The following is an 18299-nucleotide window of genomic DNA, read 5'->3' as shown; positions in this document are numbered from 1 at the left end:
TTTAACTACATATATATATATATATATATATATATAAAACATGTACAACATGGTTAATGCCAAGAACCTTAAAGTTAAGGTTTTTGCTTTAAGCCATTCAGTTCCTTTCTATTAGAGTATATTTTAATTCTCCCTCCAGTTGTGCTTATTCAGTAGCTTTAATTTGCATGTGTATCAGCAATAAACTCTTACATTTCAGTGAAATATTTCAGAACGTGATTAAAATGTGCATTCAAATAAAATAAAAAATATTGCAATGTAATTTCCATTGCAGAAAAATAAAGTATATTATAAAATTTAATTTAAAAATCTTGTCAAGACTCTTTACACAGTAAGAACAAGACCATACAGAAATATCACTCTTTTAAAATATGGTGGCCACAACAATAGAATGACTTACTAATTTAACGCACTCTACAACTCCACCAACCACTGTGACGTTTGGCAGCGCAACAGGAGCTGTTCCATTAGACAGTCAGAACATGAGACAGGTGAAACTATATTCGCTGCCTTGTTGTTTTATGCCTTCAAGTCGAGTCACAGCTGACTTGCATTTCACATTGGAACCAGTTAGTCCCCAAGTCCAGTCACCTCTGTAGGTCATATCGCAAAGGTGTATGTGTGGTTAAAGGTCAATAGGTTTTATCAAAGAACTAGTGAGGACTAACAACACAAGTGTAAAATGCCAAAAGTTAACTTTTTCGCAATTTGCACCGATGATAAAAATTAAAGGAGGATTAATGGACGTTTGCTTTTTTGACTGCAGTTTGACTTTTTCAGTTTGAGTACAATAAAAACAAGACGTCGTCAACCATCTCATAGTTCCCTCATCACGTGGCCGTGTAATTCTTCTGGAACGGAAACATTTTATACAAGTTTAGTTCAAAACACTGACCATACAATTAAAACAAAGATATTTCCCATTGATGCAGTTCTTGAAATGGTGATATTTACAAAGCATTTTTATACAACAAAAAAATAAAAATATACGATAGAATTTCTCAAAGTGTTAACACTTTTCTGCTCTACTTCAACGTAGTTGGTATTTTAGTCATTTAGCAACTATGCATACATCAAGTCCACATTTGAAATAAAAATCTGCAGCTGATATCAAATTTTATACCCCCCCCCAAACTCAGTAAGCACACTGTATAACTCTAATCCTCGTGTGTGAAGAATACTGAAATATTTGACTATATTTACAAACGTATAGGAAGAAATCAAGCCTGCCATCATTTCTTTTTGGTAAACTGACCTGAGGCCGAAAATCCCTCAGCTTTATACTGATATTATCTCAGAAATTAAATCTCGTTCACATATGCAGCTTCTGCTTGTTTTGCAAGTCATTTACATTTTGTCATTGGCCTTGAGTCACAGTGGAATCAGCATATTTTACTTCCCAGCTAGTTTGTTTAAATCCACCTGAGTAAACAGGTTATAGTCTGCTTTTCAAATGAGCTGATTTCTTACCTGTCAAATAAACAAAAAGACTGGTTTTTATCATTTTATCATTATCATTTGTAAGTCGCTTTGGATAAAAGCGTCTGCTGAATAACTAAATGTAAATAACTGGGGTAAGGGATCAGAAAAACCTGATTTCCCCTGGAGAATGAAAATTTTGCCATCATGTATACATGTAACCAGGTTTCTAATAGGTACAAAAATAAAATTAAAAAATAAGCGATTCAGTGAACAAATAAAATACTCAGAAATAAATAATAACCTAAAAACACTGAACATTGGTTGGTTGCAGCACAACACTTGGCCCTTGCAGTTACACAGGTTCATATTTTCAATCAGAGATCATTAATTATTACTACAAACAAAATGAGCTGGTGACTGATAAACAAGAGCCGGTTTTCCAGCTGGACAGTCTGCAAATGACATACTCATCTAACAAGAATCAACAAAAACGTGTGTGCATATACAGAGCATGTCAGACATTACTGGGGTGGTGGAGGAGGAGGGGGAGGAGGAGGAGGAGGGAGGTCAGAGAAAGGAATGGAGTTTGGTGGCCAGAAAGAAGATGAGAAAGATGGATTGAAGAAAGATGGCGGAGGGGGGTAAAGAGGGAAGCTAGGTGGGGGGAAATGGTGAGGGGGTGGAGGAGGATAATGGTGAGGGGGTGGAGGAGCGTAAGAGCCAGGAGGTGGGAGATACATGAGAGGCACACTGGTGTGTCTAGATGGTGGGTGTGTGGGTCTGAATGGTCGCTCTTTCTTCCTCGGATTCTGGGGCCTGAATGAGGGTCCTGCGTGTCTCGATGGGAAACCTCTGACGTCATGCTTCTGTTGCTGCTGCAGCAAGGTGTTCTGGGTAATTTGGGCAGGTTTATCTAGAGGTAAAAAAACAAACAAACAAAAAAAACTATTAGACAGATGTATAGACTTTGTTAGTCCAGTGGACAGTTTAACAAATGTTATTCAAAAAAAAAATGATAAAGACTACGGTTGAACTAAAGCAGCTATTCAAAGACACATCGACTGTGTGTGAGAGTACCTTCATTGTTAACATCGCTCCTCTTTCTAGAGTTTTTAATTTTTCTCTTTGCTTCATGCTCTTTTTCATCATCGCTATAATCTAAAGCCTGGGGGAGAGAAAAAAAATACATTTTATTTTTCACATATCAAAATCATAAATTTGCCAAATATTACTCTTGGTATAAACAGATCATCAATAAAAGAGTGTAGCTTTAGTCACTTACATGATCTTAATGTTGGCACTGAGCCCAGCCCCAAAAACTAACTATTCAAGGTGATGATGCTCTAGAGGTTTTCTACAAGTGTAGGTCAGAACGCTTTACTGATGTTGATGCCAGGAATGAGCATCAGTAGAATACTGTGTACATCAACTTCTTCTGTTCTTCTGTTCATTTGTTAAGAACAAAGTCCATCAGTAGAGGTTTTCAGATTTGATGCCTTTAGTAAACGTTGTCTGTGGAAACGTGCTGACCCTCCAGCCCTTTCATATGTTTTATTTTAACAATAATATGACTGTATGCACTTATCTGAGGTACTATTACGTTTGTAAGTTTGCTACTTAAAAATGTTAAACACTTCCTCTTTATAAGTTATTTGTAAGTTTTGTTTTTTACATCATTGAATGATGCAAAAAAACCCTTTTATCAAAGTGATAGATTTGGTGTAGATTTTGATTCATCATTACCTTGACCTTCCAGATACAGGTATAATCATAGTACAATATTTTAACCTCATTCACTGCACTAAAATTATCTCAGTTTTAAATAAATGTTTGACTTTGGAAACCAAATGTTGATGATTTAGGCGAGTTAGGTGAGCTTGACCCCAGCCATCATGGGGCAACTCGGTGCCGGTGCCGAGCCGGGATAAAACTGAAAGCGCTGTGGCAGGAAGGGCATCCGGCGTAAAAAAGAAAATACACAATACACATTCCAATCAACGTGCAGAACATGTTCCGCTGTAGAGACCCCTGAAGGCTGAAGGGCCAAGCTGAAAGCTGCTGACTCTTTTACACGGGATGCCCTTTCTGACACAACCCTCCCCAGTTTCTACCGAGCTTGGACCGGCACTGCACAGCTGGTGATGGGAGTGGGCTGTTAGGGGTTCAGTGTCTTGCCCAGAGAGACTTCGACATATAGCAGGGTCGACCAGGGATCGAACCACTGACCCTGTGGTCCGTGGACAGCTGCCTTACCAGTTTGTCAGGATCTTTAAGGACCTTATTTGTGATAACTGATTAGTAAATAATTATTCTAATGCATTTTTTGCACATCACCCAGCCTTTAGTGGACACCTTTATGATACTAAGCTGTACTGATGACTCTCCAACCATTTGGCACAAGCCCAGAGAAATGAAATACAAAATGATGGGATTAATAAACTTGCTGAGAAGATGCAAATATCATTTGATCTGTGTTTGACTCTCGCCAGGCTCTTTAAGAGTATCAGTAGAACAGTACTTCATGTTTGTACTTACCTCCTCTGGTGGTTCTTGGTCATTCTTCCAAGATGCATCTGATCCCTTTAAACTGAAGCAAAACATTGTCACTACAGTAGCCACCTTTGGTCAGAAATAAATGTCAATCCATCACACAAGGCCTGACAACCAATTAACAAACTAATTGTTATACGGATCTAAATGCACCCAGTAAGTGTGAGTGTATACTTACAGTTTTAACCGTTGTGTGAGGATGTATTCTGTGTACTGTTTGATGGCTGGTGCATAATAAAGAGTCAGCCCCTCTGTCAACTCCTTGCTGGTTATCTGGTCCACAGAGTTGAACCGTAAAATATAAAGGGGACTGGACACTGGACCAAACACCTCAAACACCTAATATACACAAACACAACAACATTAGAAACCAACTTTTTGCAGTTACAGCTTTGTGCCTTCTTGGTTAAGATTTTATGCAAGACTTGTCAGACTTTGGAATTCATTTGGCAATCGCCTGATCAGGCAAGTGACAAATGTGGTGTGCGGTGGTTCACAAACTGACGTTTTGTAGTCCACCACAATATTGATCGGCACATATTGATTTTTTATTGTTTTATGAAGTAGTTAATTTTTGATCTTAAAGTGTCCACAATCTCAATTTCAGATGAACCGGAGACTTTAGATTTATTTTTGTGCCGTCTAAAACCAAAACTTAATGAACCATCAACAACACAGATCCCTGCTACAAATTAACTGTTGTTATTAATACAACATGCATCAACTTTCTGAAGACTCTTCAAGTGTCCTTCAACAACTGGCACAGCCTATTTTACATTCAGAATATCAGTGTGGGCTCCATGTAATTTAAATGTGGAAGAAATATCCTGCACGTTTCTTATTATGCATTATTGAAAGGCCCCTTAGTTAATCAGGCCTTTCAGTATTTGGATCAATTAGCTTGTGAAATGTAAGGTGAAAAAGTCAGACTACACATTAATGTGTCAGATTCCCATTCAATCAAAAGTTTTCCTCCTGCTGATGTCATTCTCTGTTTTTTGTGAAAGAAAATACATTGAATCTTTTATTTTAATTTTATTATTAAAATCTTTAAATCAACAATCGTTATTGTGTTTGTGTGAAATACTTCCAGAGTATGTAGTTAGCCAACGTTAGATAGTAGAGTTAACATTGTGGTATAGAATAATGTTATTCTTCTTTCTCTATTGCAGCCTCACTACGTACAATACTCGATAGTGTTGCCCCTCTGAAAAAGATAGTAAACCAGAAGAGGTGATCTCCATGGTATAGTTCACAAACACGCAACTTAAAACGGGCAACACAAAAGTTAGAAAGGAAGTGTTGTTCCAGAAAGTTAGAAGAATCTTTTAGCCTGGAGAAACTGTTTAAAAATGTACAAAAAAGTTCTCAGTGATACCAGAACAAAGATTATTCATCATTAATAGAGGAAAACAAGAACAACCCCCCCCCCCCCCCCCCATCTCTTTTCAGCACTGTAGCCAGGCTGACTAAGAGCCATAGTTCTGTTGAGCCTAGTTTTCCCTTAACTCTGAGCAGCAATGACTTCATGACTTTCTTTATGAATAAAATAGTAGCTATTAGAGAAAGAATTCACCAGATCCTCCCCCCAAATATTACAGATGGATGCTAGAATCATCGATAAGGCCCCAAACCCTGTTAGACTGCTTTTTACCCATAGATCTCTCTGAGCTAACTTCAATTATTACCTCATCTAAACCAACAACCTGTCTGTTAGACCCTATTCCAACTAAGCTGCTCAAGGAAGCTTTACCCTTAATAGATACGTTCATATTAGATATCATAAATCTATCTTTAGAAACAGGCTATGTACCACAGGCCTATAAGGTAGCTGTAATTAAACCATTACTTAAAAAACCCTGTCTTGACCCAGGTGTTTTAGCCAATTACAGACCAATATCTAATCTCCCCATTATTTCTAAAATAATTGAAAAAGTAGTCGCAAAACAATTATGTGATCACCTTCATAGGAATAATTTGTATGAAGACTTTCAGTCAGGATTTAGAGTTCATCATAGTACAGAAACAGCACTGGTAAAAGTCACCAACGATCTTCTCATGGCCTCAGATACTGGACTCATCTCTATACTTGTTCTGTTAGATCTTAGTGCTGCATTTGATACCATTGATCATAACATTTTATTACAGAGACTGGAACATGAAATTGGAATTACAGGAACTGCACTAGGTTGGTTTAAATTTCATCTATCTGATAGATTTCAATTTGTTCATGTTAATGATGAATCCTCCATGCACACAAAGGTTAGCTATGGAGTTCCACAAGGCTCTGTGTTAGGACCAATACTTTTTACTTTATATATGTCTCCTTTAGGCAACATTATTAGAAAACACTCCATAAATTTCCATTGATGATACCCAGCTATATCTATCTATGGAACCAGATGAAAAAAAATTAAAAAAAATAAAAAATTAGTTAATCAAGCTTCAAGCTCACATGACATAAAGGCCTGAATGTCCCACAATGTTTTACTTCTAAACTCAGACAAAACTGAAGTCATAGTATTCGGGCCCAAAAATCTCAGAGACATGATGTCCAACCATATTGTTACTTTACATGACATAACTCTGGCCTCCAGTACTACTCCAAGGAACTTTGGTGTGATTTTTGACCAGGATTTGACCTTTACCTCACATATAAAACAAATCTCTAGAACAGCCTTGTTCCACCTACGGAACATTGCCAAAATTAGGAGCCTCCTGTCTCAAAAGTGATGCCGAAAAACTGGTCCATGCATTTGTTACTTCTAGGTTGGACTACTGTAATTCCCTACTTTCAGGATGCCCCAGTAACTCCCTAAAGAGCCTGCAATTAATCCAAAATGCTGCAGCAAGAGTACTGACTGGAACTAGCAAGAGAGATCATATTTCACCTTCACTAGCGTCTCTCCATTGGCTTCCCATTAAATTTAGAATAGAATTTAAAACTCTGCTTCTTACATATAAAGCTCTGAATGTTCAAGCTCCATCATATATAGAAGATCTCATAGCACCATATTATCCCAGTAGACCACTTTGCTCTCAGAATGCAGGCCTACTTGTGGTTCCCAGAATTTGCAAAGGTAGAATGGGAGGCAGAGCCTTTAGCTATCAAGCTCCTCTCCTGTGGAACCAGCTCCCAGTTCAGATTTGGGAAGCAGACACCCTCTCTCCTTTAAGTCTAGGCTTAAAACCTTCCTCTATGATAGAGCTTCTAGTTTTCCTCTCCTCTCACCCCACAATTGTCACCACTTTATGAAATTAACTGTGTGTATTCTCCAGTAGTTGTCTTTGTCCTTCTGTCTCCCTCTCTCTGTCCCTTTCTGCAGGTGTCCCCGGCTTTGAAGCTGTGTGTTTTCCAGTGTGCAGCTACTGGTCTTGACTTTATTCCTTAAAGTGCCTTGAAATAACTTTGTTGTGAATTGGTGCTATATAAATAAATTTGAACATTCTTATGTCTGGTGGGGTCACCAGGCACAGAACCCCAAAACACGTTTACCTCACATCACTGTAGGCTTTATGTCATGTAACACAGAGCCAGGTTTCACCCACCTTCCCCACAGCCAGCCTATCAGATCTAAAGATGATGCTGTCATCAGCCAGAGGGGGCGTGTCTTTCAGAGACTGGATAATGACTGCACGGACAAAGAATGCTGTTAAAGAGAGCTCTGCCCATAATTTAGTAATCACATACATGACCTTGAAATGTCACTTTAGTGTGAAAGTGCATGCTTACCAAGCTGCTGAACAATACTAGTGACTGTTCCCACAGGCTGCAGTTCTGCATCCTCTGGTAGTGACACACGCACCTCCTCCACTGCAGGCAGGTCCTAAATACAAGCGACATAACATTTTAGCTTGTGGAGGGCTCCTTAGATCTTAAAAATAAGAACTGCATCTTATTTGTGGAATAGATACACTAAATACCACAGTGCACTGTGTTATGCTTTCTGTGAGGATCGAAGAGTCTTTCTGCCATTTTGCTTCATTTGGGATATGCATTACATTAATTCTATTGCTGTAGTAGGTCACAGGTTTATTAGAAAGGCACTTAACAGTGATTTCACAATGCAACCACAAGGGTCACAAGCCAGTGACTTCTTGTGCCAGTCTACATAAATGCAGAGGATTGTGTCAGGAAGGGCATATGGCATAAAACACATTAAATTAAGTTAAAACATGCGAATCATGACTTCCACACCAGATCTGTCAGGGCCCAGGTTAACAACCAGTGCTGCTGAACTACAGGGTGCTGGTGGAAATTGGGCAACTGTTGGTCAATGGAGAGGAGGAAGGCATGTTCGTAGGCAGAGAGAGAAGAGGAAAGCCAAGAGTGTACGACTAACAGTAGAGACTTTGAATGTTGGGACTATGACAGGGAAGGCTACAGAGTTGGTTGACATGATGCAGAGAAGGAAGGTGGACATACTGTGTGTCCAGGAGACCAGGTGGAAAGGTAGCAAGGCTCGAAGCTTAGGAGCAGGGTTCAAGTTGTTCTACCATGGGTCAGATAGGAAGAGAAACGAAGTAGGAGTTATATTGAAAGGAGTTTGTGAGGAATGTTCTAGAGGTGAAAAGAGCATCAGACAGGTTGAGGAGTCTGAAGCTGGAAGTTGAAGGGGTGATGTTCAATGTTGTTAGTGGTTATGCCCCACAGGTAGGATGTGAGTTAAAAGAGAAAGATAAATTCTGGAGTTAGTTAGATGAAGTGATAGAATGGTGATTGGTGCAGATTTCAATGGGCATGTAGGTGAAGGGAACAGAGGTGATGAGCAGGTTTGATGGGCAAGTTTGGTCTTTAGGACAGGAACGCAGGAGGACAAATGGTGGAAGACTTTGCAAAGAGGTTGGAAATGGCTGTAGTGAACACAACAGGATTCCTAGACCACACATTAAAAGCGCATCCTGTTTTTGATTTTTAAGAAACAGACATAATCACAAACTGACCTCAAGCAGAACTTCATCTCTAGATTTTATGGGGGCTGGCTGGCTAAAACCCTCATCGTCATCGTCATCCAACACCGGAGCAGAGGGAGAAGAGGAGGATGAGGAAGATGAGGAGGAGGAGGAAGAAGAGGAAGAGCTGTCACTGAAAACAGGAGGATCAGAGCATTAGCGTTAGCAGTTTTTTTCTCTCCTTTCTGCTTCCCGTTTAAAAACTTTTCTAGAAACACATACAAATGGAGCTACTAGACACTAGCTTCTGGGCTTGAACCATCTATATCAAGCCTCTTATCAAACTTTGATGTATGTGAATGCAAATACCTGTCAGAATCCTCTGACTCATCATCACTGTCTGTCTGTGTAGTTCCTGCTTCCTCCGGATTTGTCTGTGTATTAGATGACACTTCCGCATTTTCAGGGGCTACAATGAGATTTTCTAGTTGTGTTGTTACGGAAACCTCCATCATCTCCTCCTTGGTTACCTGCAAGCTACAAAAGGCATGTCCATATTATCAGGTCAGGCCAGACTGTTTGCACAGTATTGGTATTCAGCATGTCTGAGGTAAAACCATTTAAGGCATGTCTTTCATCAAACTGTGGGCTATGAGTGTGTAAATACCTGTCACAATCTTTAGATCCATTATCAACGCCGTCCTCTGTCTTACACATGCTGTGTGAAGAGAGTGTCGCTGTTGTTGATTCTGTCTTTGTACCTCTTGCTTCCGCTGGATGAGTTTGTGTATTTGATGACACATCTGCACTGTTGAAGCTTGCAGTGGGGTTTTCTGGTTGTGTTGTCTTAGTAACCTCCATCTCCTCCTCCGGTTTCCATACATCTTTTCTGGAATCAAATATAAATTCTTGTAATGGTACATGGCAAGCTGTTTATCGAGCAAGGATGTGTGTGGAAATACCTGCCACAATCCCTTGAGTCATTGTCAGAGTCCTCTGGTTTACTCATACTGTCTGAAGAAAGTGTTGCTGCTGTTGAGGCCGTCTGTGTAGCTCCTCCTACCTCTTCTGGATGAATGTGTGTATTTGATGACATATCTGCACAAAAAACAACACCACACTTTTCAACAACCTGCCATAGTTGCTGCTGTTTTTTCATGGCCTGCCAAAAGTGTGTCACTATTAAAGAATATTTGAGAACAAAAGCACAAAAATCCCTATGACAAGCCTGAGGCAACTTAATATGAAGGAAATTCATTTTCAGGAACACGCTCACTAACGTTTGCTAACTAATGTTGGCCCAGTTTGTGCAGCCCGTCATTCCCGCATACGTTTAATTCACAGACACGCGAATCTGCAAATGGCAAACAGCAGACATTTGCCATTCAACTATTCCAACGGTAAATGCAGAATCACTATTGATAGTTATTTGTCGAACTATCAAAATGAAAATATTTTTCGTCAGTTGTACGTTAATAAGACATTTGATCATCTTTTACTGACGTTCCGACTGCCTCTTTTCTCGATGCGTCTGACGGTCGACAACATTCGTCATATGTTGACACGAGGGGCACAAGTGGAGGCTAAAAAGAGCTAACGCCGTTAAAATTAAGTTATGACATGCAACGTTAACTACTCCACAGCCGAGAGCTTAAACAAACCCAGACCCCTTTTCACAAACAGTTCCCCGCCGAGTGTAGGCAGAGTAACTGTAGCGAAACTTTACCAGTATGCTTGTGAAGCTACTCTGTCCGTGCTGCAGACACCTCATGGAACTCTACGCTCAAAGCAGTTCGCGAGACTTAAACAAACTTACTTCCTATTTGTTTTCTTCTTCAGTTCCTAATTGCGGTTGTGAAAACGAGAATGTAGGTGCATTACCGCCACCTACTGGAGTGGAATGTGGATGAGTCGATTAGCAGGGGAAAACATGAAATTCTCTTTTCTATCCCAGTTTTTTTGTAAAAAACACACTTTAAAGACAACATTGAATTATACCCTAACAAACTAATGTAATGTCAACTTTTCTTTTATTAGTTTCTTGAATTTGTTCATTATATCTGCTGCGGTACATGCTCAGCTGCTCCAGGTGTAATAGCCCTGATGTTTGAAGTTGGCTCCTGTGTGTCCGAAAGCAAAGCGACACCCAGAGCCCCATGATGCAGACTACATATATTGTTTGCATAATAATTTTACCAGAATTTCTTCCTAAAAGTGCCAACAAATTATCAGAAGTGATTATGCATACTTATTTTCTTTGTGGTGTGTTGCCCTGTTTTTCACTGCTACCTGGAACTCAGGGATGTAAAGCAGCACCTGTGTGCCCAGTATTTTTTTAATAGAACATCTGTGAATATACAGAGTTATCCTGTAATACATGACCTACATGAAGGATACTTCATGTAGGTCATAGTTTAGGCTTTCTTTATAATACATGCTGCAGACTTGAATTTATGGATGGAGCAATGAATCTCCATGGGACTTATTCTTCTTTTCCTTTCGGGTGTTCCCTTTCAGGGGTCACCACAGCGAATCATGTGCCTCCATCTAACCCTGTCCTCTGCATCCTCTTCTCTCACACCAACTAACTTCATGTCCTCTCTCACTACATCCATAAATCTCCTCTTTGGTCTTCCTCTAGACCTCCTGCCTGGCAGCTCCAACCTCAGCATCCTTCTACAGATATATTCACAGTCTCTCTTTTGTCAGTCCTACACTCTTGGGTTTCTTCTTTTCTCTCTGCCTACGAACACACCTTCCTCCTATTCTTCTTCGTCCAACAGTAGCCCAATTTCCACCGGTACCCGTTAGGTCAACAGCACCAGTGGCGGACCCGGGCCCCGACCGATTCGGTCCTGTGTGGAAGTCAGATTCGGTTTAATTTGGCATGTGTTTTATGTCGGATACCCTTCCTGACACAATCCTCTGCATTTATCCAGACTCAGGACTGGCACAAGAAGTCACTGCCTTGTGTTCCCTTGTGGTTGCATTAATGACTCTTCATGGGGCTATTGTTAGTAAAGAAATGGTGGGACTAAGGTTTAAAATATTAACATGTTTGAATTTTAATCCCAATCCACACCACAGTAAAGAACCTGGTTCCTCTTGACTCTAAACAGGATAAGCAGTTGCTGATAATGAATGGATGGATGTTGACATAAAGAACTCCCAGCAGCAGCTGCCAAAGTCATTTTGTATCAAAATCAGAACAAAGACAACAGCTGAGGGTAAGAGGACTCTTGGTTCGATACCCAGTTCGTCCTGTCACATGTCAAAAGTGTCCTTGAGTAGGAAACAGATCCCCAACTTAGTTGCTCCCAGTGAGTGTTGGCCAGCTGCATAGCAGCTCCCCCATCAGTGTTTGTGATGGTGAGTGTGAAAGCAGTGTAAAGCGCTTTGGGTATCACTAAGGTAGAAAAGCACTAAATAAGTGCGGAGTTTTTACAATTTACCACTGAAGGCATCTCTCTGTGCCCTTATTAAATTCTAAGTGTGTGTTAAAATTAGACATTCTACTCTTAATGAACCTAAAATTAACAAAACCTTCACATTCACATTAAGTTAGCTACAAAAGTTTTAATTAAGTTTTTAATTCCACAAAATTTCTGTATAATTTTTTTTACAATGTAGCATATAATTGACTTTCTCCACATAAAACAGAACTGCAAATACCATTTCTTTGAGCTTGACCTATCGTAATTTTTCTGATTCAAGACATAAATGGGAATCCATTATATTTCTTTCTTTAGAGAATAGAGAATACATCAGTAGGAAGTATGTTAATCTCCCTGTTAAATTATGTTCCACAGAACTTTTCTGCTACTTTTGGATTTTGTGCTAAGATGTTAAAGATGTTGGAGATAAAGTTAAAAAAAAAAGTTAAAGATGCAATAGATGTTTACAACAGTTTTTATTTTTATTTTTTTTTAAGTGACCAGAATTGTTATTATTGCTGTGCAATGCTGGAATTTCATAGTTCCTCCAATGTGTGGTTTAATTTGAACTGTCTAAATGTCCTATTTCTCCTTTTTGTAGCTTCACTAAAATTATCATCTGATTTTTAGCTCTTTATGGCTGTGACTGTCTTTTTATTTAGTTCCTTAACATGCATTATGTTCTGCTCAATCAACTCTGCACACCTAATATGGCTCAGCATTTAAAATGTTTCCTATTCCACTATCCAAACTACTTTCATTACCAGGCCTCATCAATTACTTAAAAACAAGTAGTTCATTAAAACCCATAGATGAATTGGTACAATCCAGTGAAATGTTTGGCTTGAAATACACTTGGTTTAGCTCTTTTTTGACAAAACTATCCTGTTTACAGGGAAAAATCTAAGCAATGAAACAAGTTTGTTGCATTAGCATCTCCTGTGGTTCTGTGAGCGGTTTGTTGCTTATGGTGAGTTTTGCAGTTGTAATGTTTATCCATCAGGAAACTGGAAATGACAGGATGTCAATGGGATTTTATTTTGTCACCAATCACTAGGTGGCAGTGCAACCCTAAATAATCCAGGCAGTGGGACCCACCTGTAGGATTTGGGGTAAATGTGGAATAAAAGGCTCGAATCCGTCTCTGATTCTCATCAAGTAACATTTGAAATCAAGGGATTTCAAATATTTGAGCCATAAACATTGAAAAACGCTATTTTGGAATTTTGTTAGTCCTGAACTAAATGTTCAACATGGTTACATTTTAGATGTTTTGTTAGAATACTGTATTGTTGGCTTTCAATATAAATTTTGTGGAATTTATAATCATGTCACAAGTCAGGGGTGTTTATAAGTGGATTCAGGAGCAGAGAGGTTGTGTAGAGTGTCTGAATCCTTGCTTCTGTTAGTCACCTAATGATGACTGATGTTAATATATCTCAGCTCTCAAAATTTCCTTTCATGACCTTTGCTCAGTCAATTGTCAGTACAAGCCTCTGTTATACCATCAGCTCGGGAAGTAGAGCAGACATCCACCAATCACAGTGTCAGCGGTTCAGTTCTCAGCTTCTCCCGTCCATATGTCGAAATGTCCTTGGGCAAGACACTGAATTCCAAGTTGCTCCCGGTGGGTCAGACCAACCCCTTGCTTGGCAGCTCTGCCATCTTTGGTGTGTGAGTGTGTGAATGAGAATAAACATTGTAAACTGTTTTGTTTGGTAAAAGCACTAGATACTTGATAGATATTAGGAAATGTTATTTCCAGCATTGTTTTGTAACAGCTTATTTTGTGTTAGATCCCCCAAATCTATTCTGAAATTAGAAATGTCAAAATGGTCTGCAGTACAATTTATGGACAATTTTTCACTTCTGCCATTTTTCACCTGGTGACAGGCTCAAATAAATACTACAGTACATTAAACAGCTCTGTTGCTATTGTGATAATCAGCCGGCACTGGCTCAGCACCAGAGTTTCAGGAATGTCGTACATCAAACGATACTTCCCATGCACCTCACAATTCAGGAACACTTTGCACCAATTAGTGCTGCTTTTGAAGACAAAATGACATAAATAGCCCCAGGGTCAGCAGTTCTATGTAAGCACTGGGAATGATTGCACAAGAATCCCAGTAGGATCCATATTTGCATGCACCAGAGAAGCTGAGTAATGTGCTATTGTTGTAAGTGTGGATGACTCACCTCAACAGAATGGTAGAATTGTAATGGTGTCAGAAATGAAGTGGATGGGAAGTGGAACACCAGTGCGTCTCACTGAGATACTGCATCTGTGTACTATGATATTTCCTATGATAACATTGTATTAGCCGGGCCCCTAACACCAATTCCCATGGTCTTCCAGGACAAAATGGAAGGCAGGCATCATTGCAGAGAAACTCTTAATGTACACACCCCAAGAAAACCTGGAAAACTTTTGTTTTACTGCAGAGAAAACAATGCAGCTCATTTTCACGGCGAACATGTTACACATAGTAACTCATGTTACTGACACCGGTGTCACAGATAGTGGTTCCCAGATGTTTTGGTCAACCAGCTTTTCTCAGAAAAACGGGAGAAATGAAATGAACTAGACTTGACGGTGAGTACAGTAACCGTAGATCTTCTCCAACACATTTGTATCTGAGGTGCCTTTGGTCTTCAGCTGGAGCTCCCTGGGTTATATTGCTTTTGAATAAGCTGTAACTGTGAAATAAGAAAGTAATTACCTTTCTACAAGCTCAGATTTACCAGAACTTTGAACAGCTGTCTGAAGTAACCCAGTCAACCATGTGTGAGATCTCTTATCCCCAGCCGCTCCCAATATCAGACCATCCAACCAGGCACAATGTCCTTTACTTATCTGCTAATCACAGCTCATGCCCACTCATGATCTTCTGGGCCCCCTCATCTACCACACTAACTCATCACCTTGTCTCTTCTGGTGGGTCCACTCGTTTTTCACCCGTCTGCCATCGCTGATCCGTCAACAGATGTGCCATCCCAGATGATCTCACTCCATCCTCCTCTTAGGGCTCCCTGCTTCATTAAATTGTTACATTTTGCACCTCTTGACTCTTCCCAGGTCCCATGTTCCCTCCAAATTTCTGTCACTATCAATTTTCAATTAAGCTTTATTTGTAAAGGGCCAATTTACAACCAAGTCATTTCATGGCACTTTATGGCTCACATCTTGTCTCAACTTCAACCGTTCTTCTACAGCACAGCTTGAAAACAAAAAAGGAAACTTTCACCAAAATCAGTCAGTCAGTATTAAAATCCCATCTAAAATCACAGTAAAGACAAAATAAATTTGCCAAAGTTGTGGGGCCTTTCATAGATCACATCAGATTCTCCTGTCTTTAAATATTTATTTATTTCTCTTACCTCCAGGACTCTAAAGTTATTAAGTGTTTAATATGCTTGTGAGTGTGGCTTAACTTTGCACTCGATCTATTATTGTATCATCATCTAAGGGGATTGTCTGCTGCTAACCCCTCCGTGCACAATCCTGGACTCATTAATATTTTGCATTTCATCATTAACATAGTCTCATAGTCTCTGGTAATGTGTTTTTTGGGGGGTGGGGGTGGGGAGGGGGGGTCATAAACTTTGCTGGACATAAAGGGAGCAGGTGGTGGCATTGTCTTACGCACACGCACAAAACACGTGTTGTTTGTCAGTAACTATGCTTTTTTAACGGTTTCAGTGTCACTCATTGTGTCACACATGTCCACAACATTCCACGCACGTACAAATGAGTCGTTCAAACAAACAGATTTATACATTTACTGCATTCCCATTGTGATATCTCCATATGTCAGACAATTCCTTAAATTCCTGGATCCTTTTTCCTGTTGTTGGTGTGTCATTTCCACACTTCCTCCCATGGATGACAAGTTTCAGCTGTTTATGAGCAACAATGGAAGAAGTTATTGCAAAGCACCCGAAAATGACGGAATAGACAGATGACTTTATGATGTTACTATACATTTTCATTTTTATGTAATGCAATATTGCTAGTTGTATGAGGACAAATCTGATCTGAAGTGTTAGGTGCAATAGTGTTGGATAGGTTATATACTTATAAATATACTTTTTGGAACAAGTCCCTCTTTTGACTAAGACATTTAACCAAGATGAGATGATTATACTGAACACACATCTAGAGTTTCAGAGTATTTCACGCTAAGGGACGATGTATGAACTGTAGGATTAAGTCAGAATAATCTGCTTTATCATATGAAAACCACAGAAGAAAGCGCATTTTGCTGAAGTATCCATTTTGTCTCAGCATGAAAACAAAGTCTTCGTGAAACTATCACTGGAAAGACCAGGATGTCATCCATTGAGGACATCTTAGTAGGGAAGTTCAAATGAGACAAAAGATATTAAAAAAACAAATGTCCATGACAGAGGACATAAATGAATAGGCTGGTTCTTAGGAGGATTTTTGCTTCATCATTTATCTCTGAAGGCTGAATTCATTTAATGCCGAACGTCTCATTGTGATTCAAACTGTGTTTGTCAAGCTGCCTGTCACAAATGAACCAACACAATATGGAGGAATTTTTTTTTTTTGATGTAGCGTTATATTTTAATGACCATTTAAAAATGAATCATCTAGCAGAAATGTTCTCCTAGCTTCCCTGATGACTGTCATCATAATTGTCATCACACACACAATAGACCCCGGAGTCAAAGAGAGGCCAAAAGATTCAGCTCAACTAAACTTTCTAATGTAATGTTGAATCTGAATTTTGTTGACAAATGAACATCGTATGCTGACAAAAGCATATCTTCTTTAATTATGTGTCCTAGACAAAAATTAAGAATAAGCAGCTTTATGGTTTTATTGTTTAGTTTAAGTTATATTAAAAATACCACCAATAGCTTTAAACATGACCCATTCAGACATGTAAAATGAAGCTTCTGCCTTTTAAACAAATATTTTCACATTATTAAATGCATGATGAAACACATTTACTGTATGTAAATGTATGTAAACCATTTTACATATTTTATAATTTTGTTTCTTCTGTAGTTATGGCTGTGATGCTAACTGCTTGTTGCAGATTGTCAGGCTTCATATAAACAAACTAATAATCATTCCTGGCTGAACGTGCTACTAGTTGACCTGCTGGTGGCCTCTTTATCAACTATATAAATGTGCTCTGTTGTCCTCAGAAAAGAAGCTGAGACAGGGAAACAGTACTAAGCCACTGACCCAGAAAGACTAAAGACCGAGGGTTTATCCCCATTTAGGAAACACAAGAATGTGTCTGTGTGTGTGTGTGTGTGTCCGTGTGCGAGTGTGTGTGTGGTTTCTCCCACGGTATTACTCTGACAGGACCTGGCAAACACAGACTTGGGAAATGCCTGATTAACATGCTGAAACATGCAGTTTGCATGTGTGTGAGGTGAGCAATTGACAAAAATATACTTGAGTGTGTTTTAAGCATTGAAACCTTTATTAGCAAAAGGATTTAAAATATACTAACAGTAATTGCATGTCTTCATATACAGAAAGTATACTAACAATGTTTTTACACGGGTTTTATTTTAATGCACTTTAAAATAAATGGAAACCAGTATTTACTTTAAGTACTTACTTTAATTAAATTATTTACTTTAAGTTGTTTCAGATGTAAAAGTGTGCTTTTGCATAAATTACTCAGAACTAAAATACACTTAGTGAGGCTACTTACACACTTTAAAATATAGTGGAAGATAAAAACACCATTTGTTTTTAGTGGGTCATCATGGTACAGCAACAAACTAATAACTTCCAACAAACAAACTAATAAAGATGGCAAAAGAAAAGCCAAAATGGCACGATGCCCTGTATGTCATCGTCATTCGTGATGACACAATATGTCATGTGTTCTTACTTACCAGACAGTCTTAAAGAACCATGTGCATTTTGGAATCTAAAGACTTTAATGGGCAAAAGATATTTTATCAGTGACAGTCAATATTTCAAGGTCTTTCTCTTGTGCAACTGTT

General features: G+C 39.1%; 1 protein-coding gene across 2 annotated transcripts; it reads right to left on the bottom strand.

Moving 5' to 3' along the window:
* Positions 1–279: 279 nt before the first annotated feature.
* On the bottom strand, positions 280–10701 carry LOC137124223 (H/ACA ribonucleoprotein complex non-core subunit NAF1-like). 2 transcript variants are annotated; one of them, XM_067498989.1, is made up of 11 exons: positions 10592–10701; positions 9828–9963; positions 9533–9754; positions 9235–9402; positions 8917–9058; positions 7706–7799; positions 7522–7604; positions 4151–4311; positions 3958–4009; positions 2500–2587; positions 280–2335 (listed from the first exon to the last, which is right to left on the bottom strand). In XM_067498989.1, the coding sequence occupies exons 2-11, from the start codon at positions 9959–9961 to the stop codon at positions 1944–1946; spliced, it is 1536 nt and encodes a 511-aa protein (XP_067355090.1). In that variant the 5' UTR covers positions 9962–9963; positions 10592–10701; the 3' UTR covers positions 280–1943. The 2 variants fall into 2 exon arrangements, with proteins under 2 accessions (XP_067355090.1, XP_067355089.1); XM_067498988.1 differs by lacking the exon at positions 10592–10701 and adding an exon at positions 10369–10516.
* Between the last annotated feature and the right edge of the window lie 7598 nt (positions 10702–18299).

Source organism: Channa argus, chromosome 3 (genome assembly GCF_033026475.1).
Source record: "Channa argus isolate prfri chromosome 3, Channa argus male v1.0, whole genome shotgun sequence".
Taxonomy (NCBI): Eukaryota; Metazoa; Chordata; class Actinopteri; order Anabantiformes; family Channidae; genus Channa; species Channa argus.
The sequence above is the reverse complement of the archived record's forward strand: the minus strand, read 5'-3'. Positions and strand labels throughout refer to the sequence as shown.

What these genes read in the sequence shown, in the direction of transcription:
- LOC137124223 (XM_067498988.1), bottom strand. Translation starts at nt 10,420, where the DNA reads ATGACGAATGTTGTCGACCGTCAGACGCATCGAGAAAAGAGGCAGTCG. An exon ending in CTCACACAACGGTTAAAACT is followed by an intron (nt 4,010 to 4,150) that starts GTAAGTATACAC and finishes GTTTTGCTTCAG; the next exon opens with TTTAAAGGGATCAGATGCAT. An exon ending in ACCAAGAACCACCAGAGGAG is followed by an intron (nt 2,588 to 3,957) that starts GTAAGTACAAAC and finishes TCTCTCCCCCAG; the next exon opens with GCTTTAGATTATAGCGATGA.